General features: G+C 38.4%; 1 protein-coding gene across 2 annotated transcripts in view; it reads left to right on the forward strand.

The window, feature by feature from the left end:
• The window catches only part of nkain2 (sodium/potassium transporting ATPase interacting 2), a 141462-nt gene extending 131184 nt beyond the window's left edge, over window positions 1-10278 (forward strand). Inside the window, exons 6-7 of one of the 2 annotated variants that reach the window (XM_041804668.1) lie at window positions 1317-1398; window positions 5989-10278. In XM_041804668.1, coding sequence (XP_041660602.1) covers window positions 1317-1398; window positions 5989-5998 — 92 coding nt within the window. In that variant the 3' untranslated portion in view covers window positions 5999-10278. Of the gene's footprint in view, window positions 1-1316; window positions 1403-5988 lie in introns of those variants that run through there. The other variant, XM_041804669.1, reaches the window with a different exon arrangement.
• The last annotated feature ends 4070 nt before the right edge of the window (window positions 10279-14348 follow it).

Here is a 14348-nt window from a genome sequence, read left to right on the forward strand (position 1 = left end):
AGGCTTGTACCCACTAAGTTGCTCTGCTTTCTTACTATTCAATTAAAATTAACAAAAAATAAAAAATAAAATCAATGTAAAGAATCATGTCCTGGCATTAGCACCTGTAGGAGTTTTAGTTTTTCTTCTAAACAAACAAATCTAGGTAGATGAGACCAACCATTAAGAAAAAGGGATGTTTCTCCTCAGTCACTGCTGCTAACTATGTTGTTATGAACTGTAGTCCCACCCCTTTTTATTGTTTTTGAGGGAAAAGTGGAAAAAATCTGGACTATTTTCATCTGAGAGCAGCGTTTGCCCTATGACAAACAAGAGCTTATCCCTGAAAACTATGAACTGCACTGGCTTTGTTTGAAAGTGGGCCCTCCAGCACAAAAAAAGAGAAACAAAACAGTGTACACAGGACCAATATTTTTTAGCCTTTGTTAAACAACAACTTGTATTTTAGCTGGAATAGTTGCCATACAGAAAAATAGTGGTATTAATCTTCACATTGAAGTTTCTGCCAGAAGAGGGGTGTTATTTCCTAAAAATGTCACCGGCCAATAGAACTTACAATCATCATCCAAAAATGTGAATACAGAGCAGCTCCCTGCGTATTCATGTTGGTGATTTATGGTGTTTTTTAGTTGGAAGATGCAAACTAATCAGTATAATCAGAGCATTGGATGGAAACATAATTGCCTGCTTGTGTTTGGACTTATATCCCTGCTTTTTGCAAGCTTAAGGTTTACTTATAGCTCCTTTCATCTCTGCAGTGACAGCCAAATTCCACATTGTACTTGATGTATGGAATCTCACTAAATAAATAAGGAAGTATGCTGTTGATCAGGGCAAGGAAGTACCCTTTTATGAGCTCTACAGCATGAAAGTACAGAAAATATCATTGCATCTGCTCTTCAGAAGTCCAGGCTCTCTGCTTTGGTCTGAGGAAAGAAACCACCTGCTGGTAGCTCCTCTGCCGGGGAATATGTGGAGATATCCTGGATAATTTAGGAGTTAGGAGTATTCCCAAGGCATAAATACATAGTGCTGAACAACTCCTAGTCTTCTTCCTAAAAATAGAATTGGATTTGCATTTCAGGGTTTCATCCAGTTGCGGCCGAATTTTCCCTTGAAGCTGTTTTATGCACCAACCCTGATTACCTCTAAAACAGCTGCACAATAGAGGCGGTGTTCCTGGCACATAATGTACTGTTCAGGCCTCTGTAGGTGTAGGAGGCCTAATCTAATGAATCATATGAGGTGGGAGGCAACCAGCTGGTAATTACAACACTGTTCACTTTCTCTGATTGGTGTCTTTTTTGTGTGTGCAGTTGATTTTATAGGAGGGTTTGACTCATATGGTTACCAGGGGCCTCAGAAGACATCCCATCTTCAACTACAGCCCATGTACATGTAAGTACTTTTCATATGATCATAATAAAGTTTATTTTTATAGCAATAATTATAATTTTACAAAATGCTTTACATACTGAAAAAGTCACTTCAAAATACACAGCATGTCTTAAAAACAGGAAGGAACCAAAGTTTAAGGGAGCATTTTAAAGCCATGGTCTACTATTGTATAAAAATGGTCCTGGTACCACTCCCTGAGGGACTCCAAAATGTTTTGAGGAGTTAGAAGAAGTATGATTCTTAATAGTCACAAAAATCCTGTTTGTCCAGTTGTCTGTTAATCTACAGATGCCTTATTGATAATTATTACAAATCTACAGTGTCAGTTTTAAATGAACAGCCTATGAATCTTTCATATCTCAATGTTTGAACCACCCCTGGTCCTGCCCATGCCTTGATTGCAAAAGGGACATGTTACTTGTTGGATGCCAGTGCTTAAAAATTATTCTTGTCCACAAATACCCCGTGCTTATCTTTATGGTGCAGGTTTTGTACGTGGAAAGGTAAGAAAGCTTGAGCGCTCAACATCTTGAGCTCTGTAGTGAGGACGATTCCAGCACTTTCTTGCCGTATCAGCATAAGGGCTTACATTTGTCAGCCCAAGGTCTCATCTGTTATCACACTTGTAGTGCTTTTGTCACTTCACTCACAAGTGGGAAATGAAGGTGTGAAAAAAGCTGTGGTATCCTTGATGTCATTCTTGCAAAAGCTGTGTCTAGTAATTGGCTATTTTACCCACATTGACTGAAAAAAGGCCCCCTCCTGTTTGCCTGTTCTGGTGCCTTTTATTCTTCTATTTTTGCGGGCTAGATTTCACTTTAAATGAGTATTTCTTCAGACTACAACCAATGATTTCAGTTTCAGTGGGCCCTTCAGCTATTCTTAGACTTTTGAGCCGATAGGATAACACAAAATGAGTCTGAGTCCGTGCTCAGACAGCCTGGCATCAATCTCAGCATCTCAGTTTGTATTGTGGAAAGCACCGAGCAATACAGGGAAAGCTACACCACTGTAACAAACAACTATCCAGAAAAAAATGGTGATTTCACTGATGTGCAGCAGACAGGTGATCAATAACTTGTTTTTATTAGAGAGAAGAGCTGAAACGTATTTGAGAGAGGTATAGAGGGCCAGAGAGGGAGGATGGAGAAGCAGAAATTGAGTTTAAGATGGGCGTGAGACAATGGGAGATAGAAGAAAAGAGAGAGAGAGTGGAAAAAAAGAAATGGCAATTGATGGATGAAAACGTAGTCCTAAACAAAGAAGAGAGGCAATAAAGGGCTATTCTGTAGTTTTACATGTCCCCTGTGGAAGTCATAACACAGATCATAAATCACCGACCCCCAAGATAATGGCTGCAAAAACAGACACACACTCAAACTGCAGCATGACCGCACATGAAGGGTGCACACACATCAGCAAGCAAACACTCTTGTAAATGTTGGTACACAAATACCCACACACTCGCAAACACAGAAAATGTGCTGATGGACAGCTTCTTCTCCTAAATGAACATGCACATGCTTACACACAGATATCGTACATGCACAAACATCATCAATATACTATCATTGTTCCCCAGCTGTTGTCCCCACTTTGGTGTTTATTGGCTTTGTCCTGAGGGACCAATAAAAAACAGCATCAGCCATACTGTTACAATGGATATCACTCTGATTCTTGCAAGACACACCTTACACCTCCCACACAGGCACACATACATTAAACAGCTTCACAACAATTATCTCTGCCAGGATTTTATTAGAATTGTGGGGGAGAAACATTTAGGTCAGTTTGGTGCTGATCTCATGAAGCATCTGTGCATTGAAGTGAATGGCATAGTCTCAGGCATAATTTAGCAGAACCAAGATACGAGGTCGTGACCTGAAATTTTGTTTCCTTTCTTCCCACAACAGACTTTTCTTACATCTAAATTAGGTTCTTGGTTTTATTTTAAAAAGTTGTTAAACATTCATGGTGCATTTTCTTTTTTGACCCTTTTTCAATAGGTAGCTGTGTGGTAATATTTTTTAATTTCTCACCAGCAGATGCCAGGCTAATGTAACAACACCAACAGAGAAGAGCACCCCTAAACATCATAAATGTCATACTTCTGTACTAAATAGGCTACTTAATATTCTGAAAGCAGTCCAGTAGCATTAGTAAGTTCATTCACACTGAGAACACAAAAATGCAGAGTACATTGCCACACTTAAAACCATCTAAGACCTGAGTGTGGAACAATGGACAACACCAGCCATCAACAAAGGCCACATTGGTGGTATCATGAATTTGCTACTGTTACAGTGTGTCTCAGATCACATTCTTCTGTTAATATACTGTTACAGTACCCTTAAATGTAGTACTTAGTGCTTACTCACAGTTGGTTGGTATTGTCCCAAGTCACGCACAGCCGTTTTGAACATACAGGAAGTGATGATGTTTTAACTGCCTTTGTTTTCTTCTTCTACTTCTTTTTTTAACTATTACATTCATTGAACTTTTATTTTGTGTTACCAATATTTGTTTAAGTAAAATGAACTTATTTTGTCCTAAATATATTTTTCTCGATTGAAATCTGCTGCTGTTGCTAATAAGATGTTAGCTAGCTAGCTAATATGAACGTTAGCTTGCTAACAGGTTAGCATTCGGTGCATCACTTTTATGGCGTTTATTGATGTTGCTAAGTGTTCATCATTCTATGCTCAATGTTTGACTGTTTTGAGTGCACCAGTAGTACACTGCATATTACAGCTACAGCCAGCTAGCTAGACATCTGTTAAATTTCTGGGATAATCACCTAACATCTGTTTGCAACTCACATCAAACAGAAAGTGAAAGAAAAAAGGCGGTTTAACCGTCGTAACTTCTGGTAAGAGCAGTATGATGCGATTGGGACAACATTACCTAATTAGTTTTGTTTAGTGCTGTGTACCACCTTGAAGTATACGACAGTAAAGTATGCTAACAGATGTGTGATTTGAAACACATTTGACAGAGTCTACTTAGCTAACTTAGCAATGTCCATTATATTCAAATTTAGCTAAAGTTAGCTAACAGTTGGCAACATTAGCAAGCATGAGCTGCCTCAGGCTTAGGGTTAATTCAGACCATCAGAGTACAGCAGCAATGTGTCCTGAAAAATGAATTAGCCTTTTAGCATTTATAGTTCCCACTTTGTTGAAGAACTATTGATGCACTTTAAGTTAGATACATGAAATGTCTGTGGTAAGCACAAGCTTGAGAGATTTTGTACAACATAAATACCTGTATATCTCTAACTGCCCCACATATGAATTATGAATTTTTTTCCACATCTTAGAAAATGTGGTTGCTTACAAGTTGCTTACTATGATTACATTAAACGCCACCATATGTACACTCGTCTGCTAGTCTGCCTTTTAGCTGGTGTGTTGTGAAATAAAACTGCTTTGACTCTAAATATGCAAGTTGTTGGTCACACTAAGACAAACATCTTTTGCAGAAGAGGAAAGATTTTGAAATAAGAGTTGTAAGCTTAAGTCAGACAACCATAGTGTAGTTTTTTTTTATAGCCTAACATTAGCTTTTTACTTTAGCTAATTGTGTTCATCCTTCAATTCTGTGTTCATTTGTGAAGATTTTTTGATGAGCAACATTATGTAGTGTCATAAAGTTTTTTACCGCCACATATCTTATTTTCAGAAATGATCACAAAACCCATGGGCTTTTTGTTGATTGAATCCATTAGTTGATAACTTCAAGATTAGACTACAATAATATGCCATCCCTTCAGCACTCTATTGTAGCTCTAGCAGCAAACCAACTAAACGAACCAACTGTTAACTTAAGTGTACAGCAACTGATCATAACAGATCAAATAAAGCAGAAAAATCCTGACAGATTTTTAAATTTGAATTTACCACATATTCCTATAAAGTGATATTATATCATACTACTTCTCCATAGGTAGCATAGCCACTGTAAGCTCTAGGTAAAAAATTAAATCAACTGAGGCTTTAGCAGCAAATCTGAGTACACTAAATATACTCAGAGTATGTTTTCTTAAATCTCATTTGAAAAAGAAGAATATGTTTGTTTGTTTTTTTTATCTCAGAGGTTTCATTATACTGCGTTTCAGAAAATTATGTTGAAAGTTGGCAGCAATCTTAATATTTAGTGGTAAATTAGGCCCATGCAGGTGCTAAGCTGCCTCTTGAGAGTTATTATATTTATAAAACACACAGGACAAGTACCTCTGATGTCCTCATCAAGCAACATTATGTTGTTCAGCTTGTTTGCCAGAGGAATTATTTCATCAAGGGCGTAACTGTTCAAATGCACCACTGTGCATCTCATCATAAAACTCTTAACCTTTACTGTTCTCCATTAGCTTTAGAGTTGCATAAGCATATTTTCTAGACTTTAAAGTAGCACAATGTCTGTATCTATGTGATAACAGAGGCACTAGTGCCGCTTAAGATGTTTTCTATTATTGGCTTATCATTTGCAGTTTAAGAGGCTGACTTAAACATTTATCTTTCAATCTATACTGAAGCAACAAAGAGATTCAGTCACTGGCTTGAATAATCCTCTATTCTTCTCTTCATACAGGTCAAAATAAACCAAGGAGTGCTGCCTTACCCATCACCACTGCTAAACACCCTGCTTTTACTACTCCAACATCAAGACGCAGTCAAGTAAACAGAATACCGAGGACATTTCAACAGATAAATCCCGTTGTACTCTAGATTTCTTTCCTGATCTGCTGTTTTGAATGGAGTCAGACTTGTTCCTGAAGAAACACTGGCCTCGTGTGGTTGAACCGGTAACTACAGGACATTATTGACTCCATAACAGCTGCATTTTCTTTTCTCTGAGGAACACAATCAGGATCTAGTTGCTTGCTTCCTCCTGTGCTGTCACGTATCTGCATTTTAAAACAAACCAAAGGGATGTAAGGAGGCCACGACTCATTACATCTGTTTTTTCAGGCTTCAAGAGAGACGCTGTGTCAGAGAGGTTCACGCCGAGTCCTGGTTCTTACAGTTTCTGTTGACTTCAGTCGCTGTGTCAAGTGTTGTGGTATCTAACAGCTCCCTAGTGCAGATATGCCTGACCAAAGAGCTTTAAAAAGACCCCAGAGACACTTTCTGGTGTTCACAATAGAGCCTCTGCTCTTTGTGCCTGAAGAATAGACGCCAGACTTCCAACTGAACTGACCCAGCATCTACTAACAAGACTGCCGATAAAGGAATGTCAGACATCTTTTTTTCTAAGATTTCTTTTGGTGTATTTGAGATCTTCTGGAGCTCGACAAAAGTCATGAACCAGACCGAAGCTACGCATTTGATTCTGTTTTCATCCAAAACGTTGAATGTTAAATAACTGTGTGATGTGTAGATTTACAAACATTCATGTCATATGTGCATGTGTACACATTCACATACAAAGGCATTATAATGATGTATTTGTGCATACACATGCATGCACACATCTCCAACACACACATTAAGCTTTTTTTTTACTACTAATGTGAATCTTAATGTTTACAACAGAAATGCAGCCTGCCCAACAGAGACTAAATCAAGACAACGCGGCAGACTTCTTTGCTGCAACATCCCAAAGGACATGGGATGTTTTCTGCCACATTACTACAGAGCCGGCAGATGTTACAGATGTGTCACTTCCTGTCTGAATATTTTGTCTTCCGCCCAAGGCAGACCAGAAGAAGTAGTGGAGTCAAAACATGACAACAGAAGGGGGATTGAGGTCAACAAACAGTTTCCCTTCCTCCTCTGACCTTTCGTAGCTCTCTGTGCCAAGCTTCTGCCGTCACTCGCCCATCTCTTTCTCCTTTTTCTGATCTATTGATAAACAGCAGAAGGTCAGATCACAAGCCCAAACAGTTTAATCTGCTGCTTCCACCTCTTTCTAGTGATAGAAATAGGTCAAAATCTCCCACAGGTTACACAAGAGAAAAACACAGCCTTTACAGAAATGACAATCAAAGTCAAAGTGGCCTGAGTCTTTGTCATGGATTGGCATTTTTTGTAAGAAATGTGGCAAAAAAATGGTGACAAATGGCTGTCATCTTCAAGTCAGAAACACAGAAGCATCAAGGGGAAATTCTTTGATTTATTATTTATTGTTTTGAGTGTTGATGAAAGACGAAGATGTGAAACAACAGAGGCTGACTCTGATGCCGTCTGTTCACGCTCCCCCTGCCTGCAGGATGAACAACACACATTATACATATGAGATGCAGACTTAGCTACCTGAGTTTAATGTTGAAAGTGCCAATGATATCATCACATGGACTAAAAACGGGAGGAAAACTATAATTAATGGGTCCAGGGTTCACTTTTCTGGGCTCCCTTTTAGGGGTTACATGTTGCAAAAAATGTCATTTGCATTCCAGGCATCCAGCAAGATAACTTTTATTTACTCAAAACAAAAAAAAGTTAATTTCTTCCAGTTATGTTGTTGCATTTGAGTTGCAACCACCGGACCAAACTTTTGAGGCCTTCTCCGTCAACCAAGGAACATTTCTGGTTTGAAACCCCGGCTTCTTTTTACATATGGATGAGACCCCCCCTCCCCACCCACCGTGAGCTAATCTCAAAGTCCACTCTCCTCCCTTTTCAGCAGTTCATAACAAAACTCAGAGTTCAGAGTCGCTGCCCTCTTCACTCTGAAGGACAGAAACAATGTTCTGTGTGTTTGCATGAGGTGTTTCCAAACTGTTGCGTATTTAATCTCATGCTGCGTGTGACTAACTAGCTACTTAAAACAGGAACTGTTTTGGTTTGTTGAATGCTCCTCTGCTCTCTTGGAAGAGTCCTAAATGTGAACTTTGTGATTTTTCTATAAATAACAGTCTGTAAGAAGAAGGGAGATAAAAATACGCTACTACAATGTAAAACAATGAAATGTAACTTTGAACTTCTAGACGTTTTTTAATCACATGTGGCCGTGTTTACTGTTTTTTCTAGTTGACTACTAATGTATGATGTTGTGTACAAGTGGGACTACTATGTCTTATTTCTTCTAACTGTATAGTGTATTTGAAATGAGAGAGTGAGACGAGAATGGGAAGAGAGAGTTAGTTGCACTATAGTCTTTAATTCTTTTATTAGGTTAAGGATGGGATTCTTTTGTTAAACAAATTGGTGAGTTTACACTTAAAATTGAAGGTATAAACCGACACCACACATTGCATTCGATTAACACAATGACCAGATAAGGTGTCAAATTAAAGTAAGGATCTACTGCCCTCAAAAGGATACCACATGCATTCCTTAGGGACCTAAATTAAAGTGTGAGTGGGTCATGTCTCACGTAAATAAAGCAATTTAAGTTTATATATTTATTAGTTTATTTTCCTGATTATTCGCAGAGGGATTTTGGCGATAATGTGACCCTGATGTATGCAAGTATTTGTGTGTTTGCAAGTGTGCGTGTTAGACTTTGTACTGCAGTACATTGTACTTCTCTGTGTCATGGTGAACTCAAGAACTCTCAACCCAGAACCCCTAAGACAGCCATTCAACATCAATTCAGCTAAAGGAGATGTACAGCTAATCCTGTGTATTTTTCTGAACAGCAATAAAAAGCAGCGATAAAGCATATTTCAAATAATAATAAAAGCAGAATGTACGCTCTTTATGACTTATCTTTATCTTCACAGTTGATTGAAACATTTAGACTTTGGAACAGCAAACAGCTTTTGTCTGGAGGTCTAAGAATGCACATCTGTACATAGACAGTCAAATATTTGCAGAAAAGCAGGGGTCAGCACATTATTTCGGGGTCAGATCTTCAGTGGAGACTTTAGTGCAGAACCTGATGTAAAAATAGAAATGTCTTTTACAACAGTGGTTCTCTACTGCACTATCCTCAGGACCAACTACCACCTACGCAATGAGAAACTGAACCAAATTTCTACCATTTTCCACCATGCAGGTTCATCTAATTAAATGATGAAACAAAAGATATGACTAAACAAAGAGACAGGACTAAAGATAAAACCTGTTTGAAAAGTGCATCATTGCATTGGCTCTGCATGCATGCATTTTACTTTGCTGTGTTTCTTGTGATAACATGTATGTTTGGGTTGTTTTCCAGAGATCTTGAGAAATGCACACTTTATCATTGGAAAACAAGCTTTGTTATGCAAAGATAAGAAAATAAATAAGGCAAGTAAACAACTGAAATTTTCTCATTATCATGTCAAAATTGAGTAAAATACAATATATTGAAGGGTGTCCACTTGGGGTTTCCTTACATCAGAAATTTTTCTACATGTTTTCAAGGTACCACTTAAAATACCTCCATGGCTCATTCAGTTGATAGTTTAGATAGGCCTACTTATAAATATTATTTTTCATTTTTAGCAAATTTCTTCCACTAAATGCTATAAGGTGAAATCGTTTAGTCTAGCTTTAAATTTATGTTTGCAATCATGTAACTTCCAATCACTTACTGTAGAACATAATTAAGAATATACATTAGTTTAATAGGGCAACACATTACATAAAATTTTCTCGTACAGAAAAGGTCCAGGACCCACAAATGAGCCCTGAGGACCTCCATACTACTTGAAAACTTTATTTCTCTTTAATCAGTGTTTCTTTACATGTGTAATAAAAAAAATTACATCAAGTTCTGCCTGAGGAGAACTTGTAAAGTGCAATAAAACAAACTGATGTTAGGTTTTTGAACGCCTCACCATGTCATATTCTAAAACCAGGAGCGTCCAAACCCTCTCTGAGGTTCTGGGTTGATTGGTTAATGTTCACCAGTGACCAGAACATCTATGTTGGTTTAAGTCCTTCTCTTTTTATGATGGTTTTCCCACTCTTGACTGACTGTATATAAACTAGACGGTTGGGAATAAAGTAGACGTGGAGAAGGAAAAGTCTATATTGTGTCCACTTGTCTTATCAATGTGAATGACATTAAAGTTGTCGTCTAGATCAGCAGTTCCTAACCTTTTTCCTTTCAGCCCCCCCCACCCCCCCATTTAAGAAAACTTGAGCCCCCCAGGACCAACACGAAAAAAATAGTGATACTTTGTGGCCAAAATTAACATGAATTGTAATTATTTTGTGTGTACTAAACAATAATTACAAACAAAGCAGGCCTAAACACAAATTCTTGTACCCAGCAACCCAACCATTGTATTAATAATTTATAAGTGTTATACCATGATTTCTGTTAATATGTGCAAATCTAATTTTAACAACCACAGGGCAGACAGAGAGGCCCCCCCCCCAAGATCTCTGGCGCCCCAGTATAAGAGGGTCCCGGACCCCAGGTTGGGAACCTAGGGTCTAGAGTATATCTTTGAGGGTTAAGAGTGTGAACACGCATTCCAGTTAAAAAAAAAATGCTTCTCAAGTTGACTAAATTTGAGCTTAAGATTTTCTCTTATTCCATTATTACCAATTACAGACTACATCAGTGTCCATCTTAGCCACACAGTTTTGGACAAGAAGCATTATTATTCCTTTGCCAAGGAAATACTCAAGTAGCCGGGTGGTATTATGACATCCTCATCTAGTGCTTAAAGAATAATGCTAAAGGGAAAAAGAAAGCAAAACTCTATGAAGACAGAACACTTCCTAAATCATAGCGAGCCCCCACCACTTTATGTAATTGCATAAGGATGGAGTAAATGCTCCGATATGTATATTGCCTGTTGAGCATCCTCACTTTTGAATCTTTTGCTCCTTAAACTGCGCAGTTCATGAAGTATCTGATTGCTTTCCTCCCTTTATGTAATAAGCTTACACTCATGCTTGTGGAGGATTTTTAACATTGTTGGCATTCTCCACTAAAACCTAATGGGCACAGCCAGCACAAGCAAACTAATCACCATGTGCCTCGTGCCCTGCGGCATTAATGACGAATTGTTACAAAGGTTAGATAACATCCCATTTTACATTCACGCTGCTTAGTTTTATTTGGAAGTTTTGCCAGCAGCGTTGGAATTAAAATGTGTCTAATTTACTTTCATCCTGATGTCTTTGAGTGTCATTGAAATTGTCCAAGGGAAATGTATTCTGAGTAAAGGCTCTATTTTATGTCCATCATGCAGGAACTGCTTGTGTGATGCAATGAAAAGTAACATGCCCACAACCTTAAAATCTCAGGCTGCTTTCACTGCATTTATACTACCTAGAGTAATTATATAACAGTGGTTCTATAAATATCTCAGTATACTGTGCAAAGCTCAAATCACATTTTAAAGGAAATGAAGACTAAATACACTAATACAGCAAATGCCTCAGTCAGGTTGGATGGCAGAACAGATGTGAACTTAAAGTTATGCTGTTTGTTATTAGCTTACTTATGTAGCCTATTAATGATGCATAAAGACTGCTTTGTTAATATAAATCACCCATTATGTAGTCCTGTGAAAGAATCTAATATTACCACTCTGTACTGCTGAGGCTAAAGCTAAAATACAGCATGCAAAGCCTCTTTAACAGCAAACATTTGGTTAACATTGCTCCAGCATAATTCCTACATTACAAAATGACCCAATTCCATTAAAGTGAGCTGGTTTCAGCGTACTGCGTCTGGCCTGCTGGCTGCTTATTTATCTTCTGGGCGCTTAATGGAACACAGCCATTACAAACAAAAGTGTATCACCTGCTTTTTCTTTTGTCATGAGTCAGAATATCTGCAGTGAAAATCATCTACTAGCAGCAGCAACAACGGATTCTTTTGTCTGTGAGATGGGCACCACCATAAGTGGTTTTACCATTAGGCAAAGGTTGTGTGGGGCTTTGTGCACCAAGAGGCTTTGAGAGGATAGGTATACGTCAAATAAGGAGGTGTATGTTGAAAATTACCAATAAGGGGCAAGAAGTGAGTTAGAAATGCACCACGGTAGATATAGTTTATACAAAAAGTCTCTGTGGGGGATCCCTGGTCCCAACAGGAAGGTCAATGCCCCTGAAAAAGCCACAGAATGTCTTCATATCAAGCCAGTTACAGTGAGGTAGAGCTGTACAGGCATACTAAAACAATGAACTGGTGGACACCTGTGTGGTAAAATGGCAAATGTGTGATTTGTGGAGTAAGAATGGGTATTGCACCACTAATGAGCTTGTTTGTGTTTGTACACTATACCTATGGTCTAGAGAAATATTTATATATAGAAATGGTGAGTTTGAGTCCAGCAAGTCCTCGTTCTACCCTAGGTTCTAGTCCCAATTAGACACGCCTGGAAGACCTCTGCAGGGAGACAAAGACCGACCAGAAGATTGAGAACTCCTTCACTTGAGGCAAGGACACCCTCCGCACCTGGAGGGAGCAATCCACAGAGAACCATGGCCTCGAACTCAGGAGGGCATAACCGTCATCCTGACTACTTCACAATCAGCTACACACAGTCCCAGTACATGCTGAGGAAGCCAACAGAACCACATCATCTCCAAAAAGCAGAGATTAGATTCTGAGGTCCCCCAACCAAAAACCCTTGAGATCTTGTCCATGAAACTCACAAACAGAATAAGATATAAGGGGCAGCCCTGGCCAAGGCCAACATACACCGGGAATGTGTCTGACTTTGTGCCTAGGATGGGAACGCAGCTCTCACTTTTGTTATACAGGGACCTAATGACACAGGGACCCCTTTATCCTGCAGTAACCCCCACATGATCCCCAAGGGTCACAGTTGTAGGCCTTCTCTAGGTCTACAAAAAGCATGTAGATTGGACAAGCAAATTCCCATGCTCTCTTAAGAATCCCTGTGAGGGTAAAGAGCTGGTCCTCTGTCCCAAATATTTTGTTCACTCACTATGATTGCTTTAAGGGGAAATGACAAAGGGCCTCATGATGGCCTTTGCATGGGCCTCCAAATGACTAAAACTGCTCCTGAGCACACCAAAAGGCTTAATAAAGTTTTGTTTGTTTGAATTGTTTTACCAAAGTGCTCTTCACCATGAAGGAAAGTCTATACCTTAACCTTTTTAAACAGTTTTTTTTTTTCTTCTTACATTTCGTGGTTTTCATGAAAGGATTAGGTTTGCTCAGTTGCCATAGTGACGTCATGGGTGAGTTCATCTTTGGTCACCTGATGACAGCTGAGCCATCTCCATGACAACTGCTCAAACTTCTACCAAGAGATGTGGCTGAAAGCACCAGGTAAAACTGACATTTAAGACTTTTTTCCTTACATGTAAAGTTATGCATGAAGATAATTTCAAAAGGAGCTTTTTCTTCTACATGCCAGCATGGGTATCATCTGTGGACACCTTTTTCAGTTTAAACTGTTAAATGGATAAAGTGTAAGTAACTGAATTTGCATTGCATTGTGAGTTCTATCCTTGCCTCTGGGTGTACATCTTTTATTGCAATGACTTATTATGGATCAAGAACCTTGGGCAAATCTCACTTTATACCTTGCTAATTTATGTTATAGTTAAGCTATATTAAATTACATTATGTTAACTCAATTTTACCTGTACAATTAAAACAATTAATTTTGAAAAATGAATTTACAAAATCAAATTAATTTTTAAAAAAATTGTTGTGTAAACTTCAAAATCCTAAATGCCTACTTCAGCTCTATTTTTGGAGTTGATTGAACAAATCTTCAGTTTTAAGTAAAACATTCTCAATCATTCTAAGTATTTTTGATCATTCTATCATAATAATTTGACAATTATCCTTTAATTTGCAGTTTTCCCAGAATGCCTTTGGGCATGAGACACTTTTTCACCATTAGTGAATTATCTACTCAGTAAGGGCAAGTCCTGCCTGTCGGGACCTACCTCTACAGAATAAGGGAAATATAATGAAGTGTGTGGAAGAACACTTGCTGGGTTAAAATACCTTTCTGTTTTCCTCTGTAATACTTAATGGTTGAAGCCTACTTTAAAAAGAGTTGTGCTGACTTACGAATGCAAATAACCATTTCAGCTCTGTAAAATGTGTGTGTGTGTATGTTTTTGGTTGTC

The sequence above is a fragment of the Cheilinus undulatus genome, linkage group 14 (genome assembly GCF_018320785.1).
Source record: "Cheilinus undulatus linkage group 14, ASM1832078v1, whole genome shotgun sequence".
Classification (NCBI taxonomy): Eukaryota; Metazoa; Chordata; class Actinopteri; order Labriformes; family Labridae; genus Cheilinus; species Cheilinus undulatus.